Genomic DNA, 17,739 nt, shown 5'->3' with positions numbered 1-17,739 from the left:
TGCTCATCATTTAGTGCAACACAGACAGGGTGGCGTGAGTGGTGAAACAGAAGAGTCATTGTCTGTTCTTTTGAGTTTTGATGTTGATTCTTTGCCTGACAAAGGGATGTTAGGATATATAAGTTATCCTGTACGAGCTTTTGTGCAGAATACATTACGTTGTTACAGGTGTCAAGCTTATGGGCATGTGGCAGCAGTGTGTAGGAGGGAGATTCCTAGGTGTGAGAAGTGTGCATAAGGGCATGAGACAAAGGAATGTGTAGCATTGGGAAAGTAGTGGTATGTGTTAATTGTAGGGGTGCCCATGGGGCTGGGGATCAGAAATGTCCCGTGCGAGTGAGGCAGGTTGAGGTTTCCAGGGTTAGAATAGTGCAGAAGTTTTCATATGTGGAGGAAGTGAAGAAAGTAGAGGAAGATGGGTCAAGGGGGAGGGATCCTAAGAGGAGTGGTGTGAGTAGTAGATTTGCAACAAGTGATATATGTTTCAGTAAGATTGGATTTTTAGCATTTATAGCAATGGTTATCAACTGTACTGCAAGGTTGGAACGTAAGTTGCAGAAAATTGAGGTTGTAGTGTCAGCTGCAGAGAGGTATTTGGGTGTTCGAGACTTGACATCATACGAGTTCCTGGGTGTGTTAAGTGGTGCTGTCCCATCCTTTCAGCTTGTTGACCTGAGGTAGGACTACATAGATTTAAATAGTGGAGTTGGGGGGTGTCCTTGTTTTGTGCATACAGTGTTAACTTAGATGTTAGGGTTATTTGTTTATTTCTTCAAGCAAAGTATAAGGGAGTTGTACAACAGTCTAGTAGTAGGTGGCGGTAATGCAACATTTATTGGGTGCCAACCGCCGTTAAACTTAAACGAAGAAGAAGTTCACGTTTTGGCTACAGAATAATCATCCTGTCTGAGAGAACGTTCGAGAGGTAGCGAATCAATTTTACTGTCGTCCATCTGATAGCTAGGTGTCTAGCTAACTAATAATTGTTGTATGATATGTCTGGTTTGAGTCCATGGTGTATTTAGCCAAAGCTAGTTAGCTAACGGCAACAAACAAAAAGCTAGCTATCTAACGTTAGCGCGAGTGTATCAAAACGTGTTTAGCTAGCTAACGTTAGTCGCTTTATCGAACTAGTTTCTGCTGACTAACTCATTTTTGTTTTTTCTTAGACACCCCAACTCTGACGGCGTCCCGAATATTTTCACAACAGGGGCAAGAATCTGCTAGATCGTTTATCACCTCCGAAATTCTGCCACCTTGCATCATTGAATTACAATCCCAGCAACACACCAGCTATTGGCAGCAGCAGTACTAGGCAACACTTCACTGTGCCTCTTGGACGACCATCGTTGTTTATGTCTTTGTTTTACGAAAACGGTGAGTGCATAACGACCAGCTATAGAAATATGCAGCTGTCGTAAATATATACGCTTTGTTTTTGTTGTATGTATATTTCGATGTAGCTACTTTTTTTCTAGTGAAATTCGTGGCGTAGTAATGTCTCGGCTAAATAAGAATATCAAAATGGCGTCTCCCATCACTCGTGCCATCTGATAAATCATGACGCACTCTGCAGCGCAAACTTACCTAGATTCATCAGTCTGGCTTCCCGGTTGCTAATCAACCCGATCTCTTTGTATATCGAAGTGAAAGAATGCGTATACATACATGTGTTAACGTTAGACACGTTTGCTGTGTTTTAGCTCACGGCAAAGCGAGATCAGTTGGCTATCTGTTAGCTAGTGCATACGTTTTCGTACTGGCCCCCTGTGGGAATCGAACTCAACTCAGGCGTTGCAAGCGCCACCAACTGAGCCACACGGGGTCTCGTCTCGTAATTGAGTTTGACAATGTCAGTGGCGACATTTCACAAGAGCCACACTAACTTTTGACACATTGGGTAGCTAGCTACATACCCAACAACTATACATACAGGTTGTAACTAAAAGGTCAAGTCAGATAATTATATAGGATACTTAGGTATTCACTAAAAGCCATTGCCATCAAGGAAGTTATCAATCTGTGGAACTAGAGTTGATGTCCATGCCTTTCTCCCCTCTTTTCAGAGCTGTTGCGCAGCTGTTGGAACCTGTGTGGAGGAAACCTAGTCTACGATCAAGGCGCTTGCGGCCACAGTGGCAAACTATTTTTCATGTCAGAGACTGAGCACGCTTGCAGTCGTTTATGTCATCCCCTCTTTTCCAGACAGAAGATCCCAAAAAATCCCCATTCAAGATCTTTTTATCTTACTGATAGTGCTAGTAGCCAGTCAAAATGTCGGTCAACGTCAACCGCAGCGTGGCAGACCAGTTCTATCGCTACAAGATGCCCCGTCTGATTGCTAAGGTGATTATCTGGTATAATCTTGTCATGATCCTGTCAGGAAAATAGCATTGTCATTCAACATTCTTGATATTTGCATGCTTGGTCAGTTGTATGTTTTCCAAATGTGCATGACTCAATGGTGGTCCATTTGCAAAATGATTCTGTTAAGTTATTTATGGTTTTTGTGGTTTGATTTGTGTCCAGGTTGAGGGCAAGGGAAATGGAATCAAGACGGTCATTGTCAACATGACTGATGTTGCAAAGGCACTGAGTCGGCCTCCAACATGTAAGTTGACCTCCCCACTACCATAGTGTTGATTCTAAAATGGTTATGTTGACTCGCACCATACATTGAATTGTTACCTTCACTAAATGTTAGGTATCTGTGTTGTGTGCATAACCATCCATTAGCTGAATGTTGATTGCAACTCATATCCTCTTTGCAGATCCGACCAAGTTCTTTGGTTGTGAGCTTGGTGCGCAGACCCAGTTTGATGCAAAGAATGACCGCTTCATCGTCAACGGATCCCATGAGGCGAACAAGTTGCAGGACATGCTTGACATATTTATCCGTAAATTTGTGCTGTGTCCTGAGTGTGATAACCCTGAAACCGATTTGGTAAATATTTGATGAACATATTTGTCCTCTGTGGTGGGTGTTTGAGTAGTGCTATCAAGAGTGGGACAGGAATTAAATGTGATGAGTGCATTTATATGTGGGACTTCGCAAAATAATTGGACTTTTTTTTATATATCAAAGCCACAAATGTTGGTTAGTTATTTTCCTGGTAGTGTTTCTTCCTTTTAAAAAAAATCATGTCTTTTAATTCAGATATAGATATAATAAAGACTTGGTTTTATGTAGATTTATTTGACATCCTGCCAACCTTGACTTGTGCTACATCTGCCTTTTTGGGTCCGACTTGTGCTACATCTGCCTTTTTGGGTCCTGCTTGTGCTACATCTGCCTTTTTGGGTCCTGCTTGTGCTACATCTGCCTTTTTGGGTCCTGCTTGTGCTACATCTGCCTTTTTGGGTCCTGCTTGTGCTACATCTGCCTTTTTGGGTCCTGCTTGTGCTACATCTGCCTTTTTGGGTCCTGCTTGTGCTACATCTGCCTTTTTGGGTCCTGCTTGTGCTACATCTGCCTTTTTGGGTCCTGCTTGTGCTACATCTGCCTTTTTGGGTCCTGCTTGTGCTACATCTGCCTTTTTGGGTCCTGCTTGTGCTACATCTGCCTTTTTGGGTCCTGCTTGTGCTACATCTGCCTTTTTGGGTCCTGCTTGTGCTACATCTGCCTTTTTGGGTCCTGCTTGTGCATGCCCCAGCCATTTGGGATCGAGTGGCTTTTTCTCCTGCGATGCAGTTATGGTCTGTTTTGGGTATGTGATTGCTTGTCTATTATGGGTGGTATAAAGAGTGATTATGTTAATAGGTTGGTTGACCTTTCATTGCAGCATATCAATCCTAAGAAACAAACCATTGGTAACTCCTGTAAGGCCTGTGGGTACCGTGGCATGTTAGACACTCGACACAAGCTCTGCACGTTTATCCTCAAAAACCCACCAGGTAAGTACACAATAAGAATTTGCCCATGACCGGTTTGTTTTTCTTATCTTAAAGTCAAGTCTGATATGTGGCCTGTTGAGTGACAAAGCGCCAATGTCTTTTCTCAACAGAAAATGAACCTGGATCTGTGAAGGAGAAAAAAGAGAAGAAGAACCGTAAGAAGGACAAGGAAAATGGCTCTGGCAGCGGAGAGGCTGGGAACCATAACGACATAGATGCCCCTGTTGTCGTGGTGAGTATCCTCATTAATGTGTGCAAACCATGTCAGTTTAAGTTCTTAATGCTAGTGGTTGAATAGGGGAACCAACCTCCATCACCCCCCTCCAAGCTATTATTGTTCTGAAGGACTAGTCTGTCAGTAACCCACGCCTGTCTGTCTAGCAGCTATTGATCCCTTGAGAACGTGTGTTGTGTATCAGGACGGTGATGATGATGACGAGGATTGGGCAGAGGAGACCACGGAGGAGGCACAGAGAAGAAGAATGGAGGAGATCAGTGCCCATGCCAAAAACCTGACCCTCAGTGAGGACCTGGAGAAGACTCTGGAGGAGAGGGTCAACATATTCTATAACTTTGTCAAAGTAAGTTGTGCCTGAAATCAATTATAAGGACAATGAAAGTCAGTGATCCATTGTGAAAATTTCTCATTGATATAGAGGTACAATGAGTGAATGTTTTATGATGGTGACCTAGAAGTTTTGACTGGCCATAAATCATTTTTTTCCTATTCAACACAGCAATCTTTGTGCTTATTTTGAAAATCATGTTAAAAGCTTTCTCTGGTTATTTCTTCCAGCAAAAAAGGGAGGATGGCGCTATTGATGCAGCAGATAAGGAGATCTTGGCAGAGGCAGAGCGTCTGGATGTGACGGCCATGGGACCGCTGATCCTGAGTGAACTACTGTTCGATGAAAACATCCGTGACCAGATAAAGAAATACAAACGCCATTTCCTTCGCGTGAGTCTTCAAACCCCCATTGTTACAGTTGACCTCAGTCATAACCTCTTACCACTGTGGTAATGTGTTCAAGAGGGGACAAAGTTGACCAAAACCTTGCCAAATTGATTGTGGTTTTGTTACTTTTTGTCTTTAGTTCTGTGTGAATAATAAGAAGGCCCAGAAATACCTCCTGGGAGGATTTGAGTGCCTGGTAAAGCTGCACCAAGCCCAGCTGCTGTCCCGTGTGCCTGTCATACTCAAAGACCTGTATGATGCTGATCTAGTGGAGGAGGATGTAATACTGTCCTGGGCAGAGAAGGTATGTGTGATTAAACTTGTACATGCTCTAACACGGTTCAATACAGCTGCATGTCAGACTGATCACCCTAATACCTAGTTTCTTGTCAAATATAACTTTTTGTCGTTAAAATTTGTGTCATTGCTCATTACTTTATATATTTCAGGTGTCTAAGAAATATGTCTCTAAGGAACTTGCCAAAGAGATCCATGCGAAGGCAGCTCCTTTCATCAAGTGGCTGAAGGAGGCGGAGGAAGAGAGCGAGGGCAGTGAGGAAGAAGAGGCAGAGGATGAAAATGTGGAGGTACTGGTCAGACTGTCCACTGATATATTTTCATAGCTTGCACAGTTTATACTTTGTGGTTTGAGTTGGGCTACTAGGATATGCTTAGTGAACACCGGCCAAACCCGGATGACGCTGGGCCAATTGTGCGCCGCCCTATGGGACTCCCAATCACGGCCGGTTGTGATAGTCTGGATTCAAACCAGGGTGTCTGTAGTGATGCCTCTAGCACTGAGATGCAGTGCCTTAGACAACTGCGCCACTCGACTGATGAGTGGCCGAGAGAGATTGATGATTGATAGACTTCAGTGCAGCTTTTGACATTAACGATCGTAATCTGCTGATGGGGAAAAATGCACGTTTTGGCTTTACAACCCCTGCTATACTGTGGATAAAGATTTTCTTGTAACAGAACAGAGGGTGTTCTTTAATGGAAGCCTCCAACATAATCCAGGTATAATCAGGAATTCCCCTGGGTAGCTGTCCAGACCTCTTACTTTTTAATATCTTTACTAACGACATGCCACGGGCCTTGAATAAAGCCAGTGTGTATATGTATGCGGATGACTCAACACTATACACGTCAGCTATTTCAGCAACTGAAATGACTGCAACACTCAACAAAGAGTTGCAGTTAGTTTCAGAGTGGGTGGCAAGGGATAAGTTAGCCCTAAATATTTCCAAAACTAAAAAGCATTGTATTTGGGACAAAACATTCACTAAACTCTAAACTGCAACTATTTCTTGCAATAAATGTAGAAATTGAGCAAGTGGACTGTCATGGTCAAAACATGTTGATACAACAGTAGGTAAAATAGGGTGAAGTCTGTCCATAATAAAGTGCTACTATGCCTTTCTAACAACTATCAACAAGGCAGGGCCTACAGGCTCTAGTTTTGCCACACCTGGACTACTGTTCAGTCGTGTGGTCAGGTGCCACAGAGGGACCTCGTAAAATTACAATTGGTTCAGAACAAGGCACCCCGGCTGGCCCTTAAATGTACACTTGAGCGTTAACATTAATATGCATGTAAAGCTCAGTGGTGGTGAGATTAACTTCATCACTACTTGTTTTTGTAAGAAGTTGTTGAATGCACCGAGCTGTCTGTCTAAACTACTAGCACACAGCTCGGACATCCATGCATACCCAACAAGATATGCCACCAAAGGTCTCTTCACAATCACCAAGTCAAGAACAGACTATGGAAGGTGCACAGTCCTACATAGAGCCATGGCTACATGGAACTCTATTCCACATCAGATAAAATTAAATAATTACCGAGTGGCGCAGTGGTCTAAGGCGTCGCTACAGACCCAGGTTCAATCCCAGGCTGTGTCACTACTGACCGTGACCGGGAGACCTGTGAGGCGGTGCACAATTGGCCTAGCGTCGACAAGGTTAGGAAGGGTTTGGCGGGCCGGGCACCTGCAAGCTGGGCGGTGTTTCATCAGACACATTGGTGCGACTGGCTTCCGGGTTAAGCAAGCAGTGTCAAGAAGCAGTGCGGCTTGGCAGGGTCGTGTTTCGGAGGACGCATGGCTCTCGACCTTTGCCTGTCCTGAGTCTGTACGGGAGTTGCAGCGATGGGACAAGACTAACTACCATTTTGGATATCACAAAATTGTGGAGATAAAAGTTTGAGTTGACGCCAGTATAATGCACAAATAAACGCTCTTATTTTCCATCCTGCTTTCTCAGGTTGTATATGATTCTTCTGCTCGGGAACTGAAAGTGGAGACCGTAAAACCGGACAAGCCTGAGGAGGAAGAGGACTACTTTGATATTGATGCAATTTAAACAAGGAGGCCATTTTGAGAAGTTGTATTTTTGAATCACATTTTCTCATCCTGCCAAATTGCCAGCCCTACTCTCCTTTTCCCATAATCTCACTGATGTTGTTAACATAGCGCTATTAGTCACTGCACATTAACTCTGTAATTGAGACATTTGATTTATGCGATATTGGTGTATTTTGGGGGATTTACTTGACTGCACATTAATTTTTGTAGTTTTTCTGTTGTATTTTTTTTCCAGTCATTAAATAATGTTTTGCTATCCACAACTGTTTAAAAAAATTCTTCAATTTTAGTCACAGATAAACAACCTTTGGTTAATTGTTAATGGGATTCTTGAACTTGTCTGAGATAAGTGGTGTATGTGTAAACTACATGCCCACTAGGGATGTCACTAAACACTGCATTGGTATTCCCTCCTTGACAAGTCAGCAGTGCAATCTCGGCAGATATTGAATACAAAACTGTTTTGAGAAATGAGAGCACAGAAAACACTGGAATTATGACACATCAGGGTGACTCCTTATCCCAGTTGTTTTCTGTATATTGCAACAGCCCATCCAGTCTTAACAAAGCTAATTTTGGAAGCATGAGCCCTGACTCATTGTTTCTGTAGGGAAAGGCATAAACTTTAATTCCAATCTGTCATTGTGAATCACTGAGCAGTAATGGTGCTACCATCACTGTCTACTGAGCGCCAATGGGTCGCTTGTTTCCTCACGTCTGCCATTAGACAGTAGTGATCTGAGGCAGTGATGGCATTCCGGACCCAATTATTTTCGGTGAGCTGCATCCTTTGGCTCCCAAACTGCTCTTCGATTAAATGCTTGAAAATAGCCCAAGAACGAGGGGAAAACGTGCACATAAAACCAAAAAAGGCGTCTACCATTGTCAGGTCGTGATATGCACGTTAAAATAAAATTTTACCTGGACAAATTTTGATCGCCTTCATTTGTTTGCCAAATGGACTAGATTGACGTGCACACTTTGTTTCTGCAATGATTCCTCTTCAGAGAATGATTTTGTAATTTATTTGCAGATTATCGTTTTGACGCTTACAAAAAGCAGTAGCAGTACGCAAATCGGGGAGCCAAATAAAATGCCCTTTAGCCGAAGCGATTCGGTTCCTAATGTTCGCCAAAAAGAGCCGTTCGCGAACGACCCATCACTATCTGACAGGATTTGGGCCGATCCAACAGAGCCCGTGAGTGGTAGCCATTTTGCTCCCACCTAAAACACTAGTTTCATTCGGAATCGAAGATGGAAGAAATGGAACCGACAGCAAGTCCAAAATCTCAACAATTCTGAAACCCAGGAATACAGACGGATATCAAGGCACACACGGATAACATCACAACAAAATTGCGATTTTGGGAGCGGTGACATCTGAACCATCCGCAGTCCACTAAGTAGCCTAGATTGGAGTCGATCAGCCGCAGCTTAGTTCAATTTAACAGCTAATGTATTGTATTTTTTTTGCAATGAAAAATAGTTAACATCATTAATTCTGAACATAAAGAACGATAGGGCGAATGCCCTGCTGCCGAAGAGCGTTATAGGGAAATACATGTCATTCAATTCTGTCTGAGTCTTCGGGACATCTTGAGACACATTTGGATTGGATGGATCGATGTTGAGACAGTTGCCGAATTCATGGTTTGTGTCCAAATGCAAGAATACAATCGCCTCCCCTCGTATTGCCAAAGGAGGTGCAGAATATAGAGAAATAGACAACATTTCAACGAGAAAATGTCAACAAAAACTCCTCTACCTACAGTCAATGAGAAAGAGACGGAGAGCGTAAGTAAACTGTTATTATTAGCCAGTTAGAGGTGTGCTGTCTCTGACAATAGAAAGTAGGCCTAACCACGAAACTATTTCTCTTACATTGTGTCATATGGTTTTTCATACTGGTTATATTGTATCTGAGTGTTCGATACATTGTGTCACGCGGGAGACAGGCATATGTTCGGCACAAACAAAATCCTCTGCCGTGCACGCCCTGGCTGTAATATGTTACCTGATGTCACGCCAGATGCTCTGTTTGGACTGTGGATAGTGATAAATAGCCTACTCATTTGTATCTCCATCCAAACAACCTTACCTGTTAGACTAGGTTCTGACTAGTTTTCAAGTTCAATTGCTTTCTATCAAAGATATAGGCTTACACTGATTTCCCACCGCTTTAGTTCAATGACAATCGTCTTGACAGTTTTCATTCTTGCTCAGAGTATCCGGCAAGCAATGAAAAGACATCCCATCAGTGTAGTAAGTAAGGACATTTTAATAAAAATCTCAGTAGGCTACCAGTAACTTTAATTTAGCCAAATGAGGATGATGCCTCTCTTGGAATGTATTTTTGTTAATTCGATTTTGATGTCATGCAGTTGTATCTAGATGTTCTAATACTCTGTATCCTGTCATCCATTCTGGTTCATAAGAAAGGAATATTATATTGAAACATATTCCCAGGGTATATATATATTTTTAAAGTGTGACCTACTTAATGCAATTTATAAGAGGTGAATTGTTCTCACATTTAGATAGGTTGTTAGTGGATCACAACAGAAAATAAAGCATCCCTGGCATTCCCTGTGAGTGGTAACAGCACTGTAACCCAGTGTTATAGTTGGATATACTGGAAGTCTAGCCTTGTCCAACAGACTGAGGAGCGCAGCGTTCTGCTGAATCTAATGCGTTCTTACTGGTAACATCCTGATCAATGCAAACATCAGAATCATTTTAATCTGTTTTTCCTTTTCATCCAGTTCAGCGCTGTACATCTTTCCCACAACTCCAACTGTCTGTGGTGTAGCTGTGCGGCCAAGTAACCACTGATGCTCAGGTTAGGGGTGGGGTTGTTAGGGCGGAGTTAGAGAACAGAGCAGGCCCTGCTAATGGAGCTGACCTGGGTTGGAGTTGATACTGACCCATAGAAAAGTATCTATCTGATTTTGGGGTGGGCTGTTGTGGGCTTTTAACCAGGGTCAGGACATCAGTATGCTGTACATACACTTGATAATCAGGCTGCATTAGTCCGTCACCTACACTAACCTTTCTTTACCTGCTTGGTTAGCTTGATTATAATCTGTTCATTAAAGATTTAATTAATAGGAGAGTTGTTTTGGAACCTTACAGTGGATGGAATCCCAAGCATTAGCCACTGCTAGTGCAGAGCTGTTCCACTCCTTTGTCTGTCTGTCCGTCCTTGAGTCCATCCACAGTGCGCTGTTCTACTCATGTCTGTCTGTGTATGTCCACAGCATACGTCTCACAGCAATGGGCGCCAGGAGGTCACCGCTCGCTCTGTCCGCTCAGGGGTCCGCACCCGGAACTCTGGTGCCGACGAGCAGCCTCATGTGGGGAACTACCGACTCCTGAAGACCATTGGGAAGGGCAACTTCGCCAAGGTCAAGCTGGCCCGTCACATCCTCACTGGCAGAGAGGTGAGAGGAGAGACTAGGCCTGCAGCAGGACAGGCTGCTGTAGCCCCTTTCTGGTTTACCTAGCTTCACTAGTCTATTATTTCCCCTCTCAATAGCATTGTTCTTGTTGTGCAAATATGAATTGTATCTTGTTCATAAGTGGGGGACATAAAAATAAAAGATAAGTTATGTATGTGTGTGCTGTGTTGATCCCAGTGAAGGGTCCTCAGAGCATAATTGTTTACACACTTTGTTTTTGCTCTCTCCTCAGGTGGCGATAAAGATTATCGATAAGACACAACTGAACCCAAACAGCCTTCAAAAGGTAAGGATCCTCCCTGTGTGGCTGTGATTCCCAGTACTCTTATTGAGGTTATGTGGCAAACATAGATAAATTTTTTTCGTGGCTGTGTAACCACTGACCTGTGTAGTTTTGTGCCTGTGCCCTGGTGGTGGTTTTTGCCAGTCAGAGGGCATTATTGATATGACTGATGTGCTGCAGCAGGCAGGGTTTGACAGACGGACAGAGAGCATGGCCAGGGCTTACCCAGAATGCTGGGGTGGTCGTTGGTATTCTGCCTGCCCCACTGAGACTCAGAGTAAGCATCTCTCTCACTCGCTGCTTAGCTGTAGTTTCCATCTGTTTTTCCAAAGCACCATTGATTCGGTGCTTTGTATTTAAAGACAGGTCCTTTGACATAGGCTGTGCTAAGTCAACAGAAACTCTGAGTAGGGCCCTATAAAATCAGCGTTGTGGACAGAATCACGGAATCCAGACATTAAAATGGAATTCAACAATGTAAAAAATGTATTGAACTTCAGTAGGAAATCAACCACTGAACAAAAATATAAACTCAACATGCAGCAATTTCAAAGATTTTCCTGAGTTACAGTTCATATAAGGAAATCAGTCAATTTAAAGAAATTAATTAGGCCCTAATCTGTGGATTTCACATGACTGGGCAGGGGCACAACCATTGGTTCGCCTGGGAGAGCATAGGCCCACTCACTGGGTAGCCAGGCCCAGCCAATCAGAATGAGTTTCCCCATAAAAAGGGTTTTAATTACAGACAGAAATACTTTTCATCGACCCACCCCTCCTCCGACATCCCGCAGGTGAAGAAGCAGGATGTGGAGGTCCTGTGCTCTACGGTGGACATTCCTGCAGTCAGTATGCCAATTGCACACTCCCTCAAAACATCTGTGGAATTGTGTTGTGTGACAAAACTGCACATTTTAAAGTGGCCTTTTATTGTCCCCAGCACAAGGTGCACCTGTGTAATGATCATGCCGTTTAATCAGCTCCTTGCTTATGCCCCACCTGTCAGGTGGATGGATTATATTGGCAAAGGAGAAATGTAAACAAATTATGTGCACAAATGTGAGATAAATAAGCTTTTCGTGCGTATGGAACATTTCTGTGAATACGTGTTGCGTTTATATTTTTATTCAGTATAAATATATTTAATTTATTCTAAAATTCATTAATTTGCCCATGTTAGTAATAAGACAAAATGCATCAGTGATTCATCTTTGTCCTGCAACTTTTTGAAACAGCACAGGAATGCCCCTGTGTGTGTATATATTTCTACTTTTTTTTTTATGATGACCTTCTGGTAGAGATAGAAAGTTTTTCCCAAAAACCTTCTCAATGAAATGCTAACTACAAAGTGGCCTATCCCTACCTGGCAGAATGATATGATTATTTGCATCAATCCAATGGCCGTTTGTTTTGCAAACTGCAATCACATGAGCGCTACAGAAACATTATTAACCAAACAACGGTCACTGGCTGGTGCGTACTTGAAATAAAGGGTAACTACACCCAAAAATCTAAATTTCGTAGATTTTTCCAGACCTCAAAAGTGGTCTCCTGATGTGGTTTAAGCATTTTTGTGGACTTAGAACATCCAATTTTGTTGAAAACCTGGAAAAACAAAACGGAGAACAGAAGCGTGCAAAGATTACAAAACTCTTTTACAATGGCGCCAGAGGGGATGGCTGCCGTTTTGCATTTTTTGTAACTTATTTTGTACATAATGCTGCTGCTACCGTCTCATATGAACAAAAATAGCTTATGGATATCAGAACAGCCATTACTCACCCAATGTGAAGGATAAAATGTTTCTCAGAGACCAGGCCCAAATCCCTGTCATTCTTGTGAAGAAAATACAGAAATACAGGGGGTGGCGATCAGGGTGCCTTGTTAGAATTTGTCGGCAAGTGGGTAACCCACCTCTACCATCCGTTCTATTGGCCAACATGTAATCACTGGAAAATAAACTGGATATCCGTTCACGACTATCCTACCAACTGGACATAAAAAACTATAATATCATGTTTCGCCGAGTCGTGGCTAAACGGCGACACGGATAATATACATCAGTTAGTGCATCGATGATTGATATGCACTTTTCACACAAAAGTATGTTAATCTCTAGGAGACAATGTGTCTCCTTCCTGAGCGCTATGACAGCTGCGTGGTCCTATGGTGTTTATACCTGCGTACAATTGTTTGTACAGATGAATGTGGTACCTTCAGGCGTTTGGAAATTACTCCTAAGGATGAACCAGAGTTGTGAAGGTCTACAATTTTTTTTCTGAGGTCTTGGCTGATTTCTTTTGATTTTCCCATGATGTCAAGCAAAGAGGCACTGAGTTTGAAGATTGGACTTGAAATACATTCACAGGTACACCTCCAATTGACTCAAATTATGTCAATTAGCCTATCAGAAGCTTTTAAAGCCATGGCATCATTATCTGGAATCTTCCAAGCTGTTTAAAGGCACAGTCAACTTAGTGTATGTAAACTTCTGACCCACTGGAATTGTGATACAGTGAGTCTGTCTGTAAACAATTGTTGGAAAAATTACTTGTCATGCACAAAGTTGATGTCCTAACCGACTTGCCAAAACTATAGTTAATTAACAAGAAATTTGTAGAATGGTTGAAAAATGAGTTTTGACTCCAACCTAATACGGAACCCAATCCGGCTGTGCGCGTGCGCTAACGTGCATACATTTATTTTGTCCCCCTACACCAAACGCGATCACGACACGCAGGTGAAAATGTCAAAACAAACTCTGAAACAATTACATTCATTTGGGGACAGGTCGAAAAGCATTAAACATGTATGACAATTTAGCTTGTTAGCTTGCACTTGCTAAACTGATGTGTCCTATTGAGCTAGCTTGCTGGTGCTAGCTAATTTGTTCTGAGATATAAACATTGAGTTATTATTTTACCTGAAATGCACAAGGACCTCTACTCTGACAATTAATCCACACAGTCAACTGAATCGTTTCTTGTCATCTCTCCTCCTTCCAGGCATTTTCATCTTTGAACTTATATGGTGATCGCATCTAAACTTTCATAGTATTACCATGACGACCGGCAAAACAGTTAGTCTTTCAATCACCCACGTGGGTATGACCAATGAGGAGATGGCACGTGGGTACCTGCTTCTATAAACCAATGAAGAGATGGGAGAGGCAGGACTTTCAACGAGATCTGCGTCAGAAATAGAAAGGATTTCTATTTTAGCCCTTGGCATCGCAGACGCTCGTTAGCGCGCACGAGCAGTGTGGGTGCAATAATTGAATAACATGGATTTCTAAATGTATTTTGCGACGTGTCCGGTCTGATCAGCATGTAAGTGTATGTGAACTTCCGACTGAAACTGTATCTACGAGGCAGTGTCAGAGAAAGGCCCCAGAAATGGTCAAAGACTCCAGTCACACAAGTCATAGACTTTTCTCTCTGCTGCCCCATGGTTCCGAAGTCTAGGTCCAAAAGTTTCCTTAACAGCTTCTACCCCCAAGCCACAAGACTGCTGAACAATTAATCAAATGGTCACCTGAACTATTTACTTTGAACCCCCCCGCCTTTGTTTTTTCACACTGCTGTGACTCGCTATTTATTTTCTATGCATAGTCACTTTACCCCTACCTACATGTACAAATGACCTCGACTAACCTGTACCCCCACACATTGAATCGGTGCCGGTTCCCCCATTGTGTTACTTTTTATTGTATTTTTTGCTTTAGTTTATTTAGTAAATGTTTTTACTAAACTCTTATTTCTTGAACTGCGTTGTTGGTTAAGGGCTCGTAAGTAAGCATTTCAAGGTAAGGTCTACACCTGTTTTATTCAGCGCATGTGACCGATAAAATGTGATTTGATTAAAACAAATTTCATTGAGCCCTATCTGAATCATGAGGCTCTTTATGAGGTGGCTTGTTGGAAACACACAACACATGGAGCTTCTGTTAACAATTTAGTAATAGCCCCTAGGAATAGTCATGTTGTGTTGGGTACTTGATGTAACTCATTTTTAGTATTACAAAGCTATCAATATCTTCTTTAAATGTTGCCTTTGCCTATTGAAATCCCCTTGTCTGACTTGGGTGATGATTTGTGAACAAAAGGAACTCTACCTCTTCAGCACCAACAAATCTAAGAGGTACACTGAGAAGAGGAGACTGCAAAATGTGCGTGGTTCTGTTATTGGGACAGTAAATCAAAAAATAGTCTTAAGCCAAGATCTTTGTTTTCATCCTCGGTTTTAATAGTTTGAAAGAGCATCCGTGACAAGCTCATTGTAATCTTTTCACCTCCATTCCTCCCTAACTCACTCCCTCTTCACTGAAGGTCACATGACCAGGCCAGGCTGTTGTTGCCCAGTTTAGAGGGCAAAGGTTAGGGAAATGGCCAAAGCCTTTGATTAAATGTAAAAACAGTTGATTCTCAGATGTTTGGAGTCTGGTGTGGTGTGGCCTCTTCTTCTACTGCTCTCCTACTCCCTTCTCATAAAGTTACCACAGAGCAGCACTAAACCTGTTTTAAGTTCAGTATAGGCTAATGAGAGCAGAAGCAGTGCTCACAAATAAATGTTGAACTGACTGTTGAAATGGGACCTGCTGTGACAATTAGCCTTGTAGTATAAGTAAAGGTTCCTGATCCATATATTAGTGCACTGGTAAGTAGTGATGGGGGAAAAAAATCCATAGTTTATGACACTATATTGTATAGTTTTTTTAACAATATTGCAATATTGTTTTTGACTGGCTGTACCTGCACCAAAACTCCAGTATTTGTCCTTCATAGATTGTTTGCCATCTTCTTTTTAAATAGGGAGCCAATTTGTTTTCAGCACTTTTAATTCCATGACTGACCAAAACTCATTTTCTCTTGTCCCTCTGCAGAAGACGTATGGTGAGCAATATGTTTGGAACATCGAAATGTAATAAAATCACAATATCGAATTGCAATAGATATAGAATCGTGAGAAATGCAATACATATTGTATCGAAACTGAAGTATTGTGATAATATGGTATAGTGAGGTCCCTGACAATTCCCAGCCTTACTAGTAAGCCTGGATTGTTGGCAACACAATCTACATAGAAGTGTTGTGTCTATTGTGATGTTTTGTTATGGTGCCTTAGCCTGGTGGTTCCCATGTGGTCTGTTTGTGTGTGTGTGTGTGCAAGAACTGACCGGTTCCACTCTTTATCACTACACAAGCCTGTCAATACTGCTGTAAGGATAGTGTTGTCTGTTCCCTATGGTTTTCTCTAGAGAACACCACGAAACCCATCCAGCAACCACACATAGGGGAACTCAGTTTTTTACGAAACAATGATAAGTCTGTCTGCCTGCCTATCCATGACATGGAAAATGGTCCAGAACAGACTATGGGAGGTGCACAGTACTACATAGAGCCATGACTACATGGAACTCTACTCCACATCAGGTACAGTGCATTTGGAAATTATTCAGACCCCTTGACTTTTTCCAGATTTTGTTACCTAACAGCCTTATCCTAAAATGTCTTAAATGTTTTTTTATCCCTCATCAATCTACACACAATACCCAATAACGACAAAGCAAAAACATTTATTAGTTATTCAGACCGTTTACTCAGTACTTTGTTGAAGCACATTTGGCAGCGATTACAACCTTCAGGCTTCTTGGATATGACACTACAAGCTTGGCACACCTGTATTTGGAGATTTCCCCCATTCTTCTCTGCAGATCCTCTCAAGCTCTGTCAGGTTGTATGGGGAGGGTTGCTGCACAGCTATTTTCAGGTCTCTCCAGAGATGTTAGATCGGTTTAAAGTCCGGGCTCTGGCTGGGCCGCTCAAGGACATTGAGACTTGTCCCAAAGCCACTTCTGCATTGTCTTTGCTGTGTGCTTAGGGTCATTGTCCTGTTGGAAGGTGATTCTTCGCCCCAGTCTGAGGCTCTGAGCACTCTGGAGCAAGTTTTCATCAAGGATCTCTCTGTACTTTGCTCCGTTCATCATTCCCTCTGGATGCTGCCACCACCATGCTTCACCGTAGGGATGGTGCCAGGTTTCCTCCAGATCTGACACTTTGCGGTGGTGTTATACATTTTGTATTGTTGTGGTGTAATAATGTTATATCATGTACTGTTTTATCTTTTTGTTTTGTGTGATGTAGGTGCCTCAATGTGTTTGGACCCCAGGAAGAGTACCTCTAATGGGGATCCCTAATAAATGCAAATACAACACTTATTTCTCTATGTTTACGCAGCACTCTGAGAATATTTTGCTATCAAAATGGGTAGAGGGGTATAATGGGAAGAGTGTAATGAAAGTGGGCTAGACCTCAAGTCAAGGCTAAGACTTCTCTTCCCCTAGCAAGGAAGAACCAAGTCGAATCTACGCTTGTTTGTTACTATTGTGTTCAGAGTGTTTTTCTGTTGAAGTTTAATTAACCCTTTAGTATTTTAGCGAAACCGGAAATCATACTATTCAGTTGAGAGACTTGGAGATGAACGATGTTCAGGTTGGGTTTCAATGTGAACACTACCCTGGTCTGTCATCCTCCAAACATCCTGGCTTCCCCAGAATAGAGCGTGTGTTTCTTGATGCGTGAACAGTTAGGATGGCATTAAGCTGTATGTTCCAGACATGGTGATATATTTCCTCCTATGCATTGACTGCTGCAGCACCTTGTATTGGGTAATGCCAGGAGGCACAGTAGAAGCTAGAAAGGCCAGTACATGGCACAGCATCGGGCACGGCTCCTGCTCTTTTAAATATGGATGACTTTTATTATTTTATGGGCGGAAGGGGGG

General features: G+C 42.4%; 2 protein-coding genes across 14 annotated transcripts in view; both read left to right on the top strand.

The window, feature by feature from the left end:
* The first annotated feature begins 511 nt into the window (after nucleotides 1–511).
* On the top strand, nucleotides 512–7,475 carry LOC124046543 (eukaryotic translation initiation factor 5-like). 2 transcript variants are annotated; one of them, XM_046367030.1, is made up of 12 exons: nucleotides 512–677; nucleotides 1,170–1,377; nucleotides 2,067–2,346; nucleotides 2,530–2,611; nucleotides 2,772–2,944; nucleotides 3,783–3,894; nucleotides 4,005–4,126; nucleotides 4,314–4,475; nucleotides 4,691–4,852; nucleotides 4,989–5,153; nucleotides 5,299–5,436; nucleotides 7,115–7,475. In XM_046367030.1, the coding sequence occupies exons 3-12, from the start codon at nucleotides 2,275–2,277 to the stop codon at nucleotides 7,211–7,213; spliced, it is 1,287 nt and encodes a 428-aa protein (XP_046222986.1). In that variant the 5' UTR covers nucleotides 512–677; nucleotides 1,170–1,377; nucleotides 2,067–2,274; the 3' UTR covers nucleotides 7,214–7,475. The 2 variants fall into 2 exon arrangements, with proteins under 2 accessions (XP_046222986.1, XP_046222985.1); XM_046367029.1 differs by lacking the exon at nucleotides 512–677 and adding an exon at nucleotides 773–925.
* A 202-nt stretch (nucleotides 7,476–7,677) lies between these two features.
* LOC124046541 (MAP/microtubule affinity-regulating kinase 3-like) overlaps nucleotides 7,678–17,739 on the top strand; it is a 37,818-nt gene continuing 27,756 nt past the window's right edge. For all 12 annotated transcript variants that reach the window (XM_046367023.1, XM_046367020.1, XM_046367017.1 and 9 more), the window contains exons 1-3: nucleotides 7,678–9,009; nucleotides 10,473–10,655; nucleotides 10,906–10,959. In XM_046367023.1, coding sequence (XP_046222979.1) covers nucleotides 8,959–9,009; nucleotides 10,473–10,655; nucleotides 10,906–10,959 — 288 coding nt within the window. In that variant the 5' untranslated portion in view covers nucleotides 7,678–8,958. The remainder of the gene's footprint in view (nucleotides 9,010–10,472; nucleotides 10,656–10,905; nucleotides 10,960–17,739) is intronic.

The sequence above is a fragment of the Oncorhynchus gorbuscha genome, linkage group LG10 (assembly GCF_021184085.1).
Source record: "Oncorhynchus gorbuscha isolate QuinsamMale2020 ecotype Even-year linkage group LG10, OgorEven_v1.0, whole genome shotgun sequence".
NCBI classification, from domain to species: Eukaryota; Metazoa; Chordata; class Actinopteri; order Salmoniformes; family Salmonidae; genus Oncorhynchus; species Oncorhynchus gorbuscha.
Note: the sequence above shows the minus strand (reverse complement) of the source record. Positions and strands in the feature narration are given on the sequence as shown.